We start from the raw sequence: 12,610 nt of genomic DNA on the forward strand, positions 1-12,610 counted from the left end.
ACTCTTGTTTGCATATCATCCAGCATTTATTCATTGTATCTGAACCATTTCATTTTCCATGAGGCTTGTCTTTCTAAAAATAGAACGCATACTTTTTGATGGGTCACATAGAGATAGCCCTCGTGATTATGGACTAATAATAATAATAATAATAATAATAATAATAATAATAATATTATAATAATATTATAATAATAATAATAATAATAATAATAATAATAATAATAATAATAATAATAATAATAAAAATAATAATAATAATAAAGTATCAAGAAATTTTAAATTTTTCACTGGAGAAAGTTCCCAACGGCCTTCAGGTTACGGTATAGCGCCCTACAGTGTGTTTTTTAGCTTCATTTTATACACTGCTGCCCAAACGAAATAACAGATCTTATGGTAGCAGTTGGGCGCGTTCCAAAGCTCATGGCCATGTGGTTAACCGAACTTTTAAAGCGACCAACAAACGCAGGAAAAGTGAAAGTGACTGGACAGAGGGTGAGAAAATCGGTGGGTATCGTTTGGAGCTACCTTCCCCGCGAGTACATTATTCAAGGGGACACGTTTTCTGGTTGAGACAGAAATTGATGAAACTAGGATTTGTATTATGTAATTAGTTTTACAGACAAGTCTCTAGGTACACAAATTTCCTGTTTGCCACACAAATGTTTTGTCGATGAGGTCACGTGTTACTAATTTGACCACTTTTTGTTAATCAGGCTGCCAACAGAGATAGTATTTCCTGTTTGTTTAGTGTCTACAAAGCTAAAGATGTCACAGATCTTTTTGTCGGCAAAGTTAAATGACCGATCTATTAAAACGTGAACAAAAAATATGCATGCCTTTTGCAGTGTCCGTTTAATACAAGTTTTTTTAATAGAAAGGACCAGAAAAGTCAAGTTTAATACATATATTTTTTACAGTAAATGTGAAGGGGGGGGGGGGGGAATGGGACTTGTGCTGCTGTCCGCTTAATATGGGGTCCGCTAACTGTAATACTCTCCTTAAAAAAGCTTGCCAGGATAGCTCACATATGCCGTAGAGTACTGTCAATCAAGTAACATCTTCCTAGTAATAGCTCACGTCCATAGGTCGGACGCGGCCCTACTGGTCGTGAAAAGAATTTTAATAACTCAATCCCAGCTTCCAGTCCAAATTTTGCCTCAAATCCCATTCCAGCTTCCAGTCCAAATTTTGCCTCAAATCCCATTTCAATGCCAAAAGCTAACGACCAAATTCCCATTCCGAGTACGTCGAATCCCAACAAAACAATGGCAAATCCCAGCGACCATTTTACACCTGAGGAAACCTCTTCTTATAATTCACTTCGTAAGGTTTTAGGCAGGGTTTTGTGAGGAATTGAGGTTTTTAAAGTGGAGTTTCTATAAATGTTTTTCTTTCTCAAGGATGTCAATGTTCGCCCAGCCACAAAATCCCGTTTTGAAAACTGACGTAATGTAAAGAACTGGCGGGCGTATAAAACCAATTGACAGCCCGGCGTTAAAACACGTGGTACCACGTGCAGGTTATAGTAGTCGTAAGGCCCGGTCGTAAGGAATCTGATTTTCAACATTTTTGATTTTCAAGGAACATTTTTTTATTTTTAAACGGTACGAATATTTCAATAACTTACAGATTCACTGAAGTATTACAACGTACAACAGCTTTGGTTTTGTTGTTAACAGTGTTATTCAAATGAGAGCAGCTCTCATTTGCATTTGAAATATTACGTGGAGGGGGCTCACTTGTTGAATTTATGCGTGTCTGACTGCCAAATTTAGTGCTAGGAAACCGAGAATATTATTTTTAAAACCAGTTTTTCTCAGGCAACATTGCAGTATAACAGAGAGCACGTTCTGGGTGTTAAACTCCGCAAAATTTGAAAAAGACATAGTTGAAACTTCAAGGGTACGCTCTAGATCTGCATAGAGGAGGAAAACATTCAAACGTGGCGGTGGTGTTGTGTAACATTTGAAACCGCCGTCCTCTACTCGTCTTCTCAAGTTTATTTGTATCACAGATAGCGTTTGCTAAGCTCTTTGTCACCTTGAAAGGCTTTACGAAAAGCTGTATACGACATTGGAAAGCGATTTTAAAGACTCGCAATGGGTAGAAGCAATATAAACGAGTTCAAACTAATTACCATTTATGCACTGTTTTACTGCGCTACGTTTGTAACATTCGCTGACGCATTACACCAAAGCGACGAGAAGAAGTCAAGCGAGCTGTTCACTAACAAAGTCAACTTCAGCGGCGACAATTTCATCGTGGAATGGAAGGTCGACCAAAAAGCTCAGTGCATTGAATTCAAATTAAACGTCGTCGTTGATGACAGAGGCTGGGTATTATTGGGATTTATGCCCGCTTCGAAGAACAGTTCTGAGAGCTCAAATCAAGAACCAAAGAGCATTGACCATTCGAGAGGAGATTTTGTGCTTACATGGTTTTCATCCGCTTCTGAGCGAAAAACTCTGGTAAGATCGTATTAGAAACCTTGCCTTATTAAATTTAATATTAATCCTCTATATCGTTAGTCTCCGATCTAAATAATCTTTGGTGTATATGCATCAATGCGTACAAAAACAGTTCCTTCCGCCTGCACAGAAATTAATAAAAGTTAGAACTTCTAAAAAAATCTTGCATTATTCTCGTACTCGGGCAAAACCGACTATATATTTTTGTAACCCACCAAACAAAGAACTTTTTTAGGTGGATGTAAATTTTAACTCCTTTCTAGTTTTGTATTGCAACTTACAAAAGTAAACAATGTGCTTGTTGAAAAACCCCGTATTTGGTGGAAAGTAACTGGTTCTACCGTACATTGTTTACAGTTAAAATATTTTCCTTTTTTTTTCTTTTGTATTCTTAATTGTTTTTTTTTAGCACATCAGCTGGATATACAACAAAACATTTTATATCAATATATATACATTTCCATACTTTCTGTGCATGAGTTTGATTCCATGTACTCACCGATAATATATGATGGTGGTATTTTGCAGTGTATCAATGAGTGTATCAACTCTCTGTAGGTGGCCCTTCACCTGAAAACCCTAATTACAATACATAAAAATACCTCTTTTTACCCACCGAGAGTCAGGCACTCTTGTCTCCATCTAGATTACCACAGGATGATAATGATTTATACTGTCTCCCCCGCAAGACCACAACTTTTTTTAGGAAAGATTGTCATTCATACAACTATTTCTCTCAAACCAGTGGCAGACCTATGGAGGGGGTGGGGGGGGGGGGGAAGGGGGCGGTTTGGTCTAAAAAATAACAGGGGCTCAGGCACCAAGATATTTCATTTCACAAAGCAAGCAAGTCAAGCATTGAAGAATGGGCCCCTACTTCAGCACTGCTAACCATCCCCTACCCCACCCCTGAGTGTCATCCTTTCTATCCCCTGCAAGATAATGATCATGTTACACATATCTTCACAGGACTTGAATACAATAAAAACAGCCGGAGTATTGCAGAAAGATGACAACACCACACGTATGGACTACCAAGTTACAGCGGAAAATTCTACAGATAATTCAAGTGTGCAGGTGCTACATATCACCAGGAAACTTGACACAGGGGATCCACAAGATGTGCCAATCACAGTAAGTCACCTGTCAATACAAACAGGAGTGGGGGGTCTTCTTTATCCCCAAAAAGGTTTCAGTTTGTGCCTTTCCTAGGAGCCTTCTATCTCTGTGGTATCATTTTCCATCATACTACTTTGCAATATCTTTTGCCGCACATACCTGTATAGCTTATATAGGGGAATACCCCTGGGGGTTTTATCATAGACATACGGGTCAATTGAAGTTTACTCAAGAGAATAGATCATATTAATTTGTATTGTCAGCATTGAACAATATTTGCATGTGAAAATATTCCTCCGCTAAAGCCTCGTGTGCAGGTTAGTTCTGGTTCAGTATGAAGGATATAGTTAATTGTTAATAAAATTAATAAAGAAGCGTCCACATTACAGAGGTGTGTTTTTAAAGAGATATTTGCTGGAGTTTTCACACATGGTAAAAATTTGTTGTTTCAAAGGATCAACCCATGTGGATTTTTGGTGCCTATGGCAATTCTAATGGGAACTCAACAGAGCTGGAAGAGATCAAAGACAACACAGATGACGACCTGGGGGTGAAAAAAGTCATCTTCATGGAAAAAACTGACGGTAGAACAGATGAAAACGAACCATGGCATAAAATGCTAAAAGGTATCTTAATAAACTGGGCCCAGTTGTTCAAAGCCCGATTAAGGTAATCCTGGGTTAACATGAACTTTGATTAGAGTATATTTACTAATCCGTAAGGATTCGTCCAAAAGATTTTTGTCCCTAAGTCTTGCCCTAGACTTTTCTTTAGCATTAGCTTAAAATGAGCCTTTAAAATCATTTTTAACGACCGAGATGAAAACCTCGGTTAACTTTTAATAATGGATTAGCGTTAATCGGCTTTCGAACAACCCTGCCCTGGTGTTTACACCAGTGCATGTTGTTGACTTGTGTTATAGCCTGGCATTCATGAGGAGTTTCCTTACAAAGACAAAATAAAAATTTTGGAAACAACTGTATTATAAATTTGTAATTATTACAGTGTAAAATAATAGCCTGGTCAGTTTTGGCAGATTTTTTCACGGTATATTTCCTTTTACTTTAACAGAACAAGTGAAGAAACACTGGATAGGTGTTGTGATAGGCAGCTCTGCATTGCTGACTTTGGTGATCGTAGCAATAGCCTATCTATGCTCCAGAAAACGTAAAAGCAACAAGTCCAAGAAAATCAAAATGACTTTCTACAAGGAGTAAGTCCCTGTTCTTTAATAGTCTTGTGAAGATCACAGTGAGGGGTCAATACACCATTTACGAATTCCTTTGAACCTTGCTATGAAAGCAAGGATTTGTGCATACTTTTTGTTATGAAAATTAGTTTTCATTCATATGAAAACAAAACTAATTTTCAAATGAAAAACTTTACACTTAGACTCACTTTCATGGTGAGATTCAAAACGACTCGGAAATGACCTCTCGCTTTAGTTTCCCTAGCCTGCGAACAGCAGACGTATTTCCGGTTGTCGTGTTCGCAGGCTATAGTTTCCCAAACGTTTTAATAATTCATGATGAGAATACAAAGGAAATCACTACAGTGAAGGAAGTTCGAAAATGGGATAAAATTTTCAATCCCAACTGGCAGGGGGTAGACAAGTTGACTATTTTACTTCAAATTATCTGTAGATTAGGAGTCACCAGTAAATGCAGATCTACACTCGTGTAATTCATTATCCTCCTTTCAATTCTTTTACTCTGCCACAGGGATGAAGATGATGAGGCTAAGGTGGCATTCCTTCATTCCCGCACCTGATGACATCTTTGGTTTTGCAAGAACAGGCGTAATGTTCTCTGAAGACCTCATCAGGATGCTTAACTTGGGGTAAACAGTGCAAGAGCAAGCAGGAATAATTAGTTGTCCTTCAAGCAAGCTCTGTATCAGGGTGAACAAAAAGACAAGAAATGCTTGCACAGAACTGTCAAAACATTTGAAGTCCTTTCCTTGTCTCTCCCTCCTCCCCCCCTCCCCATTCCCAATCTTTCCCAATGGTATTCAGAGCTCCTTTGTAAGCAGAACGTACCATGTGGACTGCATTTAGTAAACTTATAAGTCATAACATTTACTTGGCAAAAACCAGAATGTTTTCTTCCCTTTTTCTTCCTTTAAGAAAACCTTTCCATGTAGTAAAAGTAATGAGAGGAATTCATTTGAAAACGATTTTGCATGACATTTCAAACTTTGTACAGAAACAGTAGTTACTCATCAGTCTCATGCCAGTAGTTATCAGTGATGTAACTAAAATAAAATAGTTTTCTAAAGGAGGTTTGTGGTAACAAAATTTATCATTAAAATGTTCTGACTGGCTTTTCTAATTACAGGATTTTTGTGCTACCATGGTTGCAATAATATTATTTGTGAGCAAGGGTTGGAAATGTAATATGGGTATCACTTCCCTTCTTTAAAATCAAACTGTGGGATAATTTGGATAAAAGGGGTTTAAACTTGGTGCTTGTAAGCTTAATGTTGATAAAAAACAACTTCTGTTAGATGTGCAAAAATTTCAGTACAGTCGAACCTCGATTATCCGGACTCTTCGGGACCTCGGTAAATAGTCCGGATAATCGAGAGTCCGGATAATCGAAAATATGAATATTAATGAGATAGGAATGTAAACAAAAGGTTACAGCAAAGAAAACATCATTTTAATTGTGAAATCTACACAGCCTGTATGTATTTACAAATAAAAACTTTTAGTTCAGGTATTGTCTCGTTGCACTTGTGAATTTTGAAAAGTGCACTGGATAATACGCTGTTTTAGCAGTCTTTTGAAAGGATTATTGGGCTTTTTGCGACTTTTAGTTTTCAATATCACAACTAATTAATATTCATGAAAAAATTGGGACCAGAGAAAAAATTCCGGATAATCGAATAGTCCGGATAATCAAGGTCCGGATAATCGAGGTTCGACTGTAAACTGATTTGGTAAAATTTGTTTAAAATACTGTGAAAAGCATGCTAGCCAATTCATACCAGAAATGCAGTGTTGGCATGAGAAGTAAAATACAATAAACTACATGACATAAAGTGCAGGATACTACCAACAAAAATATATGTGGTATATTATTCACATAACTATTTGACAAACACCCATTACAATGTTGCCATTGGAGATGACTACAAAAATTCAGCATGGATATTAAAATGAAATAATGAAATAATTGCTAATGGTTTTTATTAACAAACCTGGCCAATCAAATTTGTGTACAACAACAAACAGAAAAAACTTGAACAATGGCATAATATTTCTAGAATGTTTTGCAAATCAACTAATTTAGTAAGATGTAAGAAAACTGAATATACAGTTAGTATATAGAGTTGTAAACCGCAGCAAAGCACACATTATCCTGCAGTTCACGCCTGTTTTTTGTCTCACTGCAACAACCCATCCCTGCATTTTACTTTGACGATAATAATAAACTATGTAAAACAGTTATATTCATTTAGTTAAGACTTTCTTTCCTACATATTTCAGTTTACCTTGTGATTGACATGAGATTAATGTATGGAACTTTTTTTGTAGCAATTTTTGAATTTGACTGTATTTAAATAAATCTGTAATTTTTTGCCCAGTTTTGTTAAGACTTAAAACTCGTATAAACAACTTCAACATTTTGACCAACAAAAATTGAACAGATGTTGGGAAATGTTGGACAAATGTTGAATTATGGAGTGTTCAAATGGCTTTAACTCCATTCAACATTATGTTCAATGAACGTTTAAACCAATTTAAATTTGATTCAACACATTTTCAACCAGCTTTCAACATTTTTTACGCATTCAACAATGTTGAACAACCTGTTCAAACGCCTCCAACATTTGGTTCAACAAAGTGTAGAACGCATTTTGAAGCAAATGTTGAAACTGTTTTATATGGGCCTTTAGGTTTGCTTCTGCCAATGTCTCAGGCCCACGACGTCCTTGTCCATTTGGGGGAAGGAGCAAAGGGTCGTTTCCCTAAACAACAAAGGCAGCATATAGTACTTGATCCTTTGTTAAAACTTAGATTGACCCATTTTTATTCAAGAACAGAAATGTAAGTTTTGCAAAGTTTTGCAAAATGGTTGCTCTCACAAAGTCTTTTTAGGAAATTAATGTAAAAACCACTTTCCTCGAGCTCTCCTAGCGGTATGTCCATCTCGTTTATCAGATTGCATATAATTTCTATTAACCATTAAACCCTGCTCTATCATCACTTTGCTTAGGAAATCGTAGACTGTGGGCAGTCTCTCTTTTGCTCAAAAATCCATGGAAAGAACGCAAAAAAAAAAATCCTGAGTGAGGACGATAGTTGAGGGGCAAGTGACAAAGCCACAAACAGCATGTGCAAGCCCCTTAAATGTCATGCTTGCTCAGTTTTTTTTGCATTCTTCCCCAAGGATTTTCAAGTAAAAGAGAGACTGCTCGCAGTCTAAGGAAATCACGAGCACGATATTTGAGGGGCTTGCATGTGCTACTTGTGGCTTAATTACTGAGAGCACTTCTAAAAGTGAAACTCATCACAGATTTTGGCATTACACTTCTACAATTTTATAAAAACTTTGGGGTTACATTATTACTGAGATTGCCAAAAACCTCTTTACACATTCTATAACAATGTTCATGCCAGCTTTCAATGAAGAATCACATTCACTGATTAGTGTTGAAAAAAGTTTAGATTTTGACGTTTCCACGTTGCTTCCAGCAATCCTCTTTGTTATGATATGTACGCAAAGAACTCATTTTATTAACCACAGTCCGACGCCTTTTCTGGAGTTTGTTGTAGTTCAAGTTCATAATAAGTTTCATAAAGAACATCTGAAGCCAAGCAAATAGCAGTTTGATCTTTGGAAGTGAAGATGTGAAAAGCAGACAATGTTTCATAGCCAATATTACAAATAAGTATAGGTACCAGAACGAAGGAACTGAACTCCATCATCCATTGAGAGCTTTGTAGACATAAGGTGCTGAAAAAGATTGTACAATAAGTTGATGATTAATATGTGCAACTGAAAGGTTTGTATGTTGACATCAGGACTCAAAGGGTTGAACATGTTTTAAAACATTCACTGCAGAGTGTTATTCTCTGATCCAACATTTCTGTGCAGACAGTCTGCAAACTCCTGCTATCGCAAAAGGTGATATCCAGAAAGCACTAATTTAGCGGCCACAAGCAATATTTTCACCCTTAGGACCTAATTGCAGTAGAGGACAAAACGTCTTATTCAGGTATCAAAATACTTAAAATTTGTCACCATAAAAAAACAAGGTGTGATTGTGATTTCCATTGAAGACTAAAATTGAAGGAGAGAGCCTGATGTCAAATTTTAGGCTGACTTGTCATTCTTCTCAAAAGTGCCTGTATTTTTGCCTGTGACCTTCAATTCAGTTGGAGAATGTTGCTCTTTTTTGACTGGTTTACGTTTAGTTTTCAAGAAAAACAAGGCCAAAATATTGGGTCAGTGAAAGAAAAGCAAAGAAAGAAATAGAAAAAAAAAACACTTTTGATAAAAAAAAACGCAAACCAGTTTTCTTTGATTAACAGTAATTCAGGCACTTTTGAGCCTTAAATTGGCCTTAAATTCAACAGTTATGCTGTCACCCATTTGGTTGTTCTCCCCATGACTCGAGAAGCAATGAGTGTTTTGATTTGAAGTGATCTCAAAGTTAACATGTACATGCAGTAAACTTTGCGGAAAACATGAACAAAACATCACTTCATAACAATGAATCCAGGTGAAACAGCAGCAGATCCAGACCTTTAGGTACGTGGGGGACCCGCTCTTGAATGTTCAACTTGCTTCTCCTTGTGAAATGAAATATCTCAGTCCGTAAACCCTACAGGCCTCGGTTTGATATAAAAAATAAGGGGGGGACCACCCTTAGATCTGTTACTGTTTCATATCTCAACATTTTCCTGGCCATTACATGGTCCTCAAGGATATTTCAATCCTGGATAAACCTAACTGTTCAATCCAAAAAAAGTGGTTAAACAGGCAAAAGCTGCAGAACTCATTCCACCCCTGTAATCAAAATCTGAAACGAGCAACTGTTTAAGGCCAGGGCTCATTAAATCCACTGCATCTATTACAATAACACAAGAGATAGGAGCCTTGCAGGCGCTGCATTTTATGCAGGTTACACCAAAGATCTTAGGTGTAGGATTTACAGTGTACAGGTGGTCAGCATAACATTTTCCTGGCATAGGCACTTTGGCAGCCGCCATGGAATACACCCTGGCGTTCAAGCCTTTCAAACCAATTTTAAGTAAGGTGCCTACTAATATCAAAGTATTTTTGTGAAGTTTATGACTATGCGGAAAAAAACAGCGGAAAAAACAGATCTTAGCAAGGGCTATTGAAATCCAACCAGAAAATTGGGGGTAACCACGCATTTCTTTAGAGATGAATTAAGCAACAACTGTTCTAAAACGCAGTAAACTACAAAACAATTATGGAGTTTTTTTTTCCAAATTGAGGCTTTATTATCTCTGAAAAATGCCTGGTTAACCCCAAATTTCTTTTTGGATACCAAAAGCATTTGCTAAGTTCTGCTTTCTCCGCATAGTCTTAAACTGCGCAAAAATATCCCTGTATTAGTAGGCATCACCCATAGGAAACCCGAGTATCTCGAGATGCACAGAACGTATGCACAGTAACAAAAGTTGGCACCGTCCTTAATTATTGGTGAAATAATAATAATAATAATAATAATAATAATAATATTTAACATTTATATTGCGCATTTTCTACAAAAATAATCAAATGCGCATTACAGACATTACAAAATCCAAAAGAAATAAAATAAGAAGAACCCGTTAACATTACAATTACTATGGAATAGAAAGACGAAAACTATAATATTTACAATTGGCTATAAGATGGCTATAAGATGGCAATATTTACAACGGCTATAAGAAAGGTTATTTAAAGAAAACTATATAAAGCTAGGCTTATTATAAACTAATTGAAAAAATATCCGTACTACGCACATGGAAGTAGATCACAGTACAGTATACCCAGGGAGCAGAGGCCCCTTCGATCTTCCCGACTTATCTAGGAAGATTGAAGGGCCTCTGCTCGCGGGGTAAGTACAGTATGTCAAGTATGATGGCTGGATATTTTTTCACCTCGGCTCAAACATTTATCAAATAGAAACGCACCCTATTTAAGCTTCCTTACCGCTAATGGTTTTGCTCTCATCTTGTTCTATTAATGAACTTCAGTTTCTGGTTTCATGAGGCCACACTCCGGCGCCTCAAAGCCTACACTATAAGACTACGTCTGTAACGTAAAGCTCAACTTACGGCCCGGGGGGGGGGGGGGGGGGAGGGGGCACTTGGCCCATGTTTAGGTAAAGGGGTGCCGCTGGGGGTTTGAAACCCTGACCCTGTTTAGGACGAAAATAACCTTAAATACCTACCCTGTGTAGGACAGCGCCCTCTATTTCAAGACCCTATTTAGGACAAAGGACAACATCTATCTCTTGTCTTACACAAGTGTTTATTGGCAATAGTAATAACATTTAAAGGCCCACTGTCACTTACAGACGTGATGTTCCACGCATTGAAACGCGAATACCAATCACAACAGATAAAATAATACACTTCCTAGAAGTGATGGCGAAAAATCCCAAAATTTCGCATTAACAACGGTGAACCTTAAGTGGAAACTCAATTGACGTGAAGCATTGTTCACTAAAATAAATACAGAGATGCCAACCTCTGAAGATCTAAAATCTGGAGATTTTTTCTTCTGAGCACCCCCCCTCTAATCACCTTACCCTCCCCCTAAACAAAATTGATGCACTTACCCCCTCCCCCCCCCCCCCGGCCCCCACCCAGTTGGCACAAAATTCGCACAGCACTAGAGCTTTATCTGCCCTGCTTTTTAATTGGTTGAACGTTTGTCCAATCAGAAAGTCGTTTACATTGCAATGAAGCGTATCTTTGGTTTCCTTCAAAGTTTGTGGCAGACTGGTTAAAGCAGGTATGCAAATGCAGCCATGACACAATATTTCTTAAATTTATGGAACATTTGAGTTGAAATACTAGCCTATTATGCAAATAAAACGCCAAGTCGCTTTTATCCGGGAGGTTTAGTCACCCGTACGGGAGGCCGGGAGATTCGTTCCGTATCCGGGAGACTCCCGGATAATCCGGGAGAGTTGGCATGAATGTAAATACACTGACTAACGTCTCTGATTTCGGATTCCCAAATACAAGACGACAGTCTTGCAACCATACCCTGTCTAGGACGGGTCCAGGACAGACTGGCTTGAAATTATATGCCCTGTTCAGGACAGAGACGCCAAAAACCATACCCTATCCAGCGGCACGTCCCCGTATAGCTCATATAGGGGAGTGCCCCCCCCCCCCCCCCCGGGACTTACGGTAACCTTACCTAATCTTAGTAATGCCACATAGCCAACGAAAACCTTCACTGTGAACCACACGTTTTGTTTGTTTTTCCTTCTTTCTTCTTCTAAAGTAGCCTTGTCGGGAGATCCACCGGCACCGCCTAAACGAAACATGATTTAGATTACAATGAACGACTTTCAACTTCGAGGAACTTCAGTATTTCTCCTTCACAGAACCATGCGGCTGCGGAAACTCCGTCACTTACGGTGCACCAAAACTGCCTTCCTGCCAACCTCGTTCTCAAGTCGATGAAATAAGCCCCTACGAAAATAGTTCCTTCCAGAAAATAGTTTTGAACGAACTAAATTTTGCGGTATTACACAGAACTTCTTGAGCAAGGAGGAACATCAGAACGAAATTCATCCTTTCCGGTTCAGAAAGTTTCAATGTCTATGGACTGTGATGTGTGTATACGTTTGTTGGGCTTTGTGTTAATTTAAATTAAAAAAAAAATGGATTTCTCGAACGAGAGAATGTATCATTAGATACCTTTAATATTTCGAACTAAATTTTGCGGTATTACACAGAACTTCTTGAGCAAGGAGGAACATCAGAACGAAATTCATCCTTTCCGGTTCAGAAAGTTTCAATGTCTATGGACTGTGAT

General features: G+C 37.9%; 1 protein-coding gene and 1 long non-coding RNA gene across 2 annotated transcripts; one reads left to right on the forward strand and one right to left on the reverse strand.

Annotated features, from left to right (window-relative positions):
- Window positions 1-1,725: 1,725 nt before the first annotated feature.
- LOC146472096 (uncharacterized) lies at window positions 1,726-5,917 on the forward strand. The gene is made up of 5 exons (XM_085120659.1): window positions 1,726-2,471; window positions 3,441-3,605; window positions 4,045-4,216; window positions 4,662-4,803; window positions 5,312-5,917. Exons 1-5 carry the CDS (start codon window positions 2,103-2,105, stop codon window positions 5,358-5,360), a joined length of 897 nt encoding a protein of 298 aa, XP_084976785.1. The 5' UTR covers window positions 1,726-2,102; the 3' UTR covers window positions 5,361-5,917.
- A 1,676-nt stretch (window positions 5,918-7,593) lies between these two features.
- On the reverse strand, window positions 7,594-12,190 carry LOC146472097 (uncharacterized). Its single transcript, XR_014866768.1, has 2 exons — window positions 11,987-12,190; window positions 7,594-8,551 (listed from the first exon to the last, which is right to left on the reverse strand). It is a non-coding gene; the product is annotated as an uncharacterized LOC146472097 (long non-coding RNA).
- Window positions 12,191-12,610: the final 420 nt, after the last annotated feature.

The sequence above is a fragment of the Pavona decussata genome, unplaced genomic scaffold (genome assembly GCF_977016875.1).
Source record: "Pavona decussata unplaced genomic scaffold, jaPavDecu1.1 SCAFFOLD_102, whole genome shotgun sequence".
NCBI classification, from domain to species: Eukaryota; Metazoa; Cnidaria; class Anthozoa; order Scleractinia; family Agariciidae; genus Pavona; species Pavona decussata.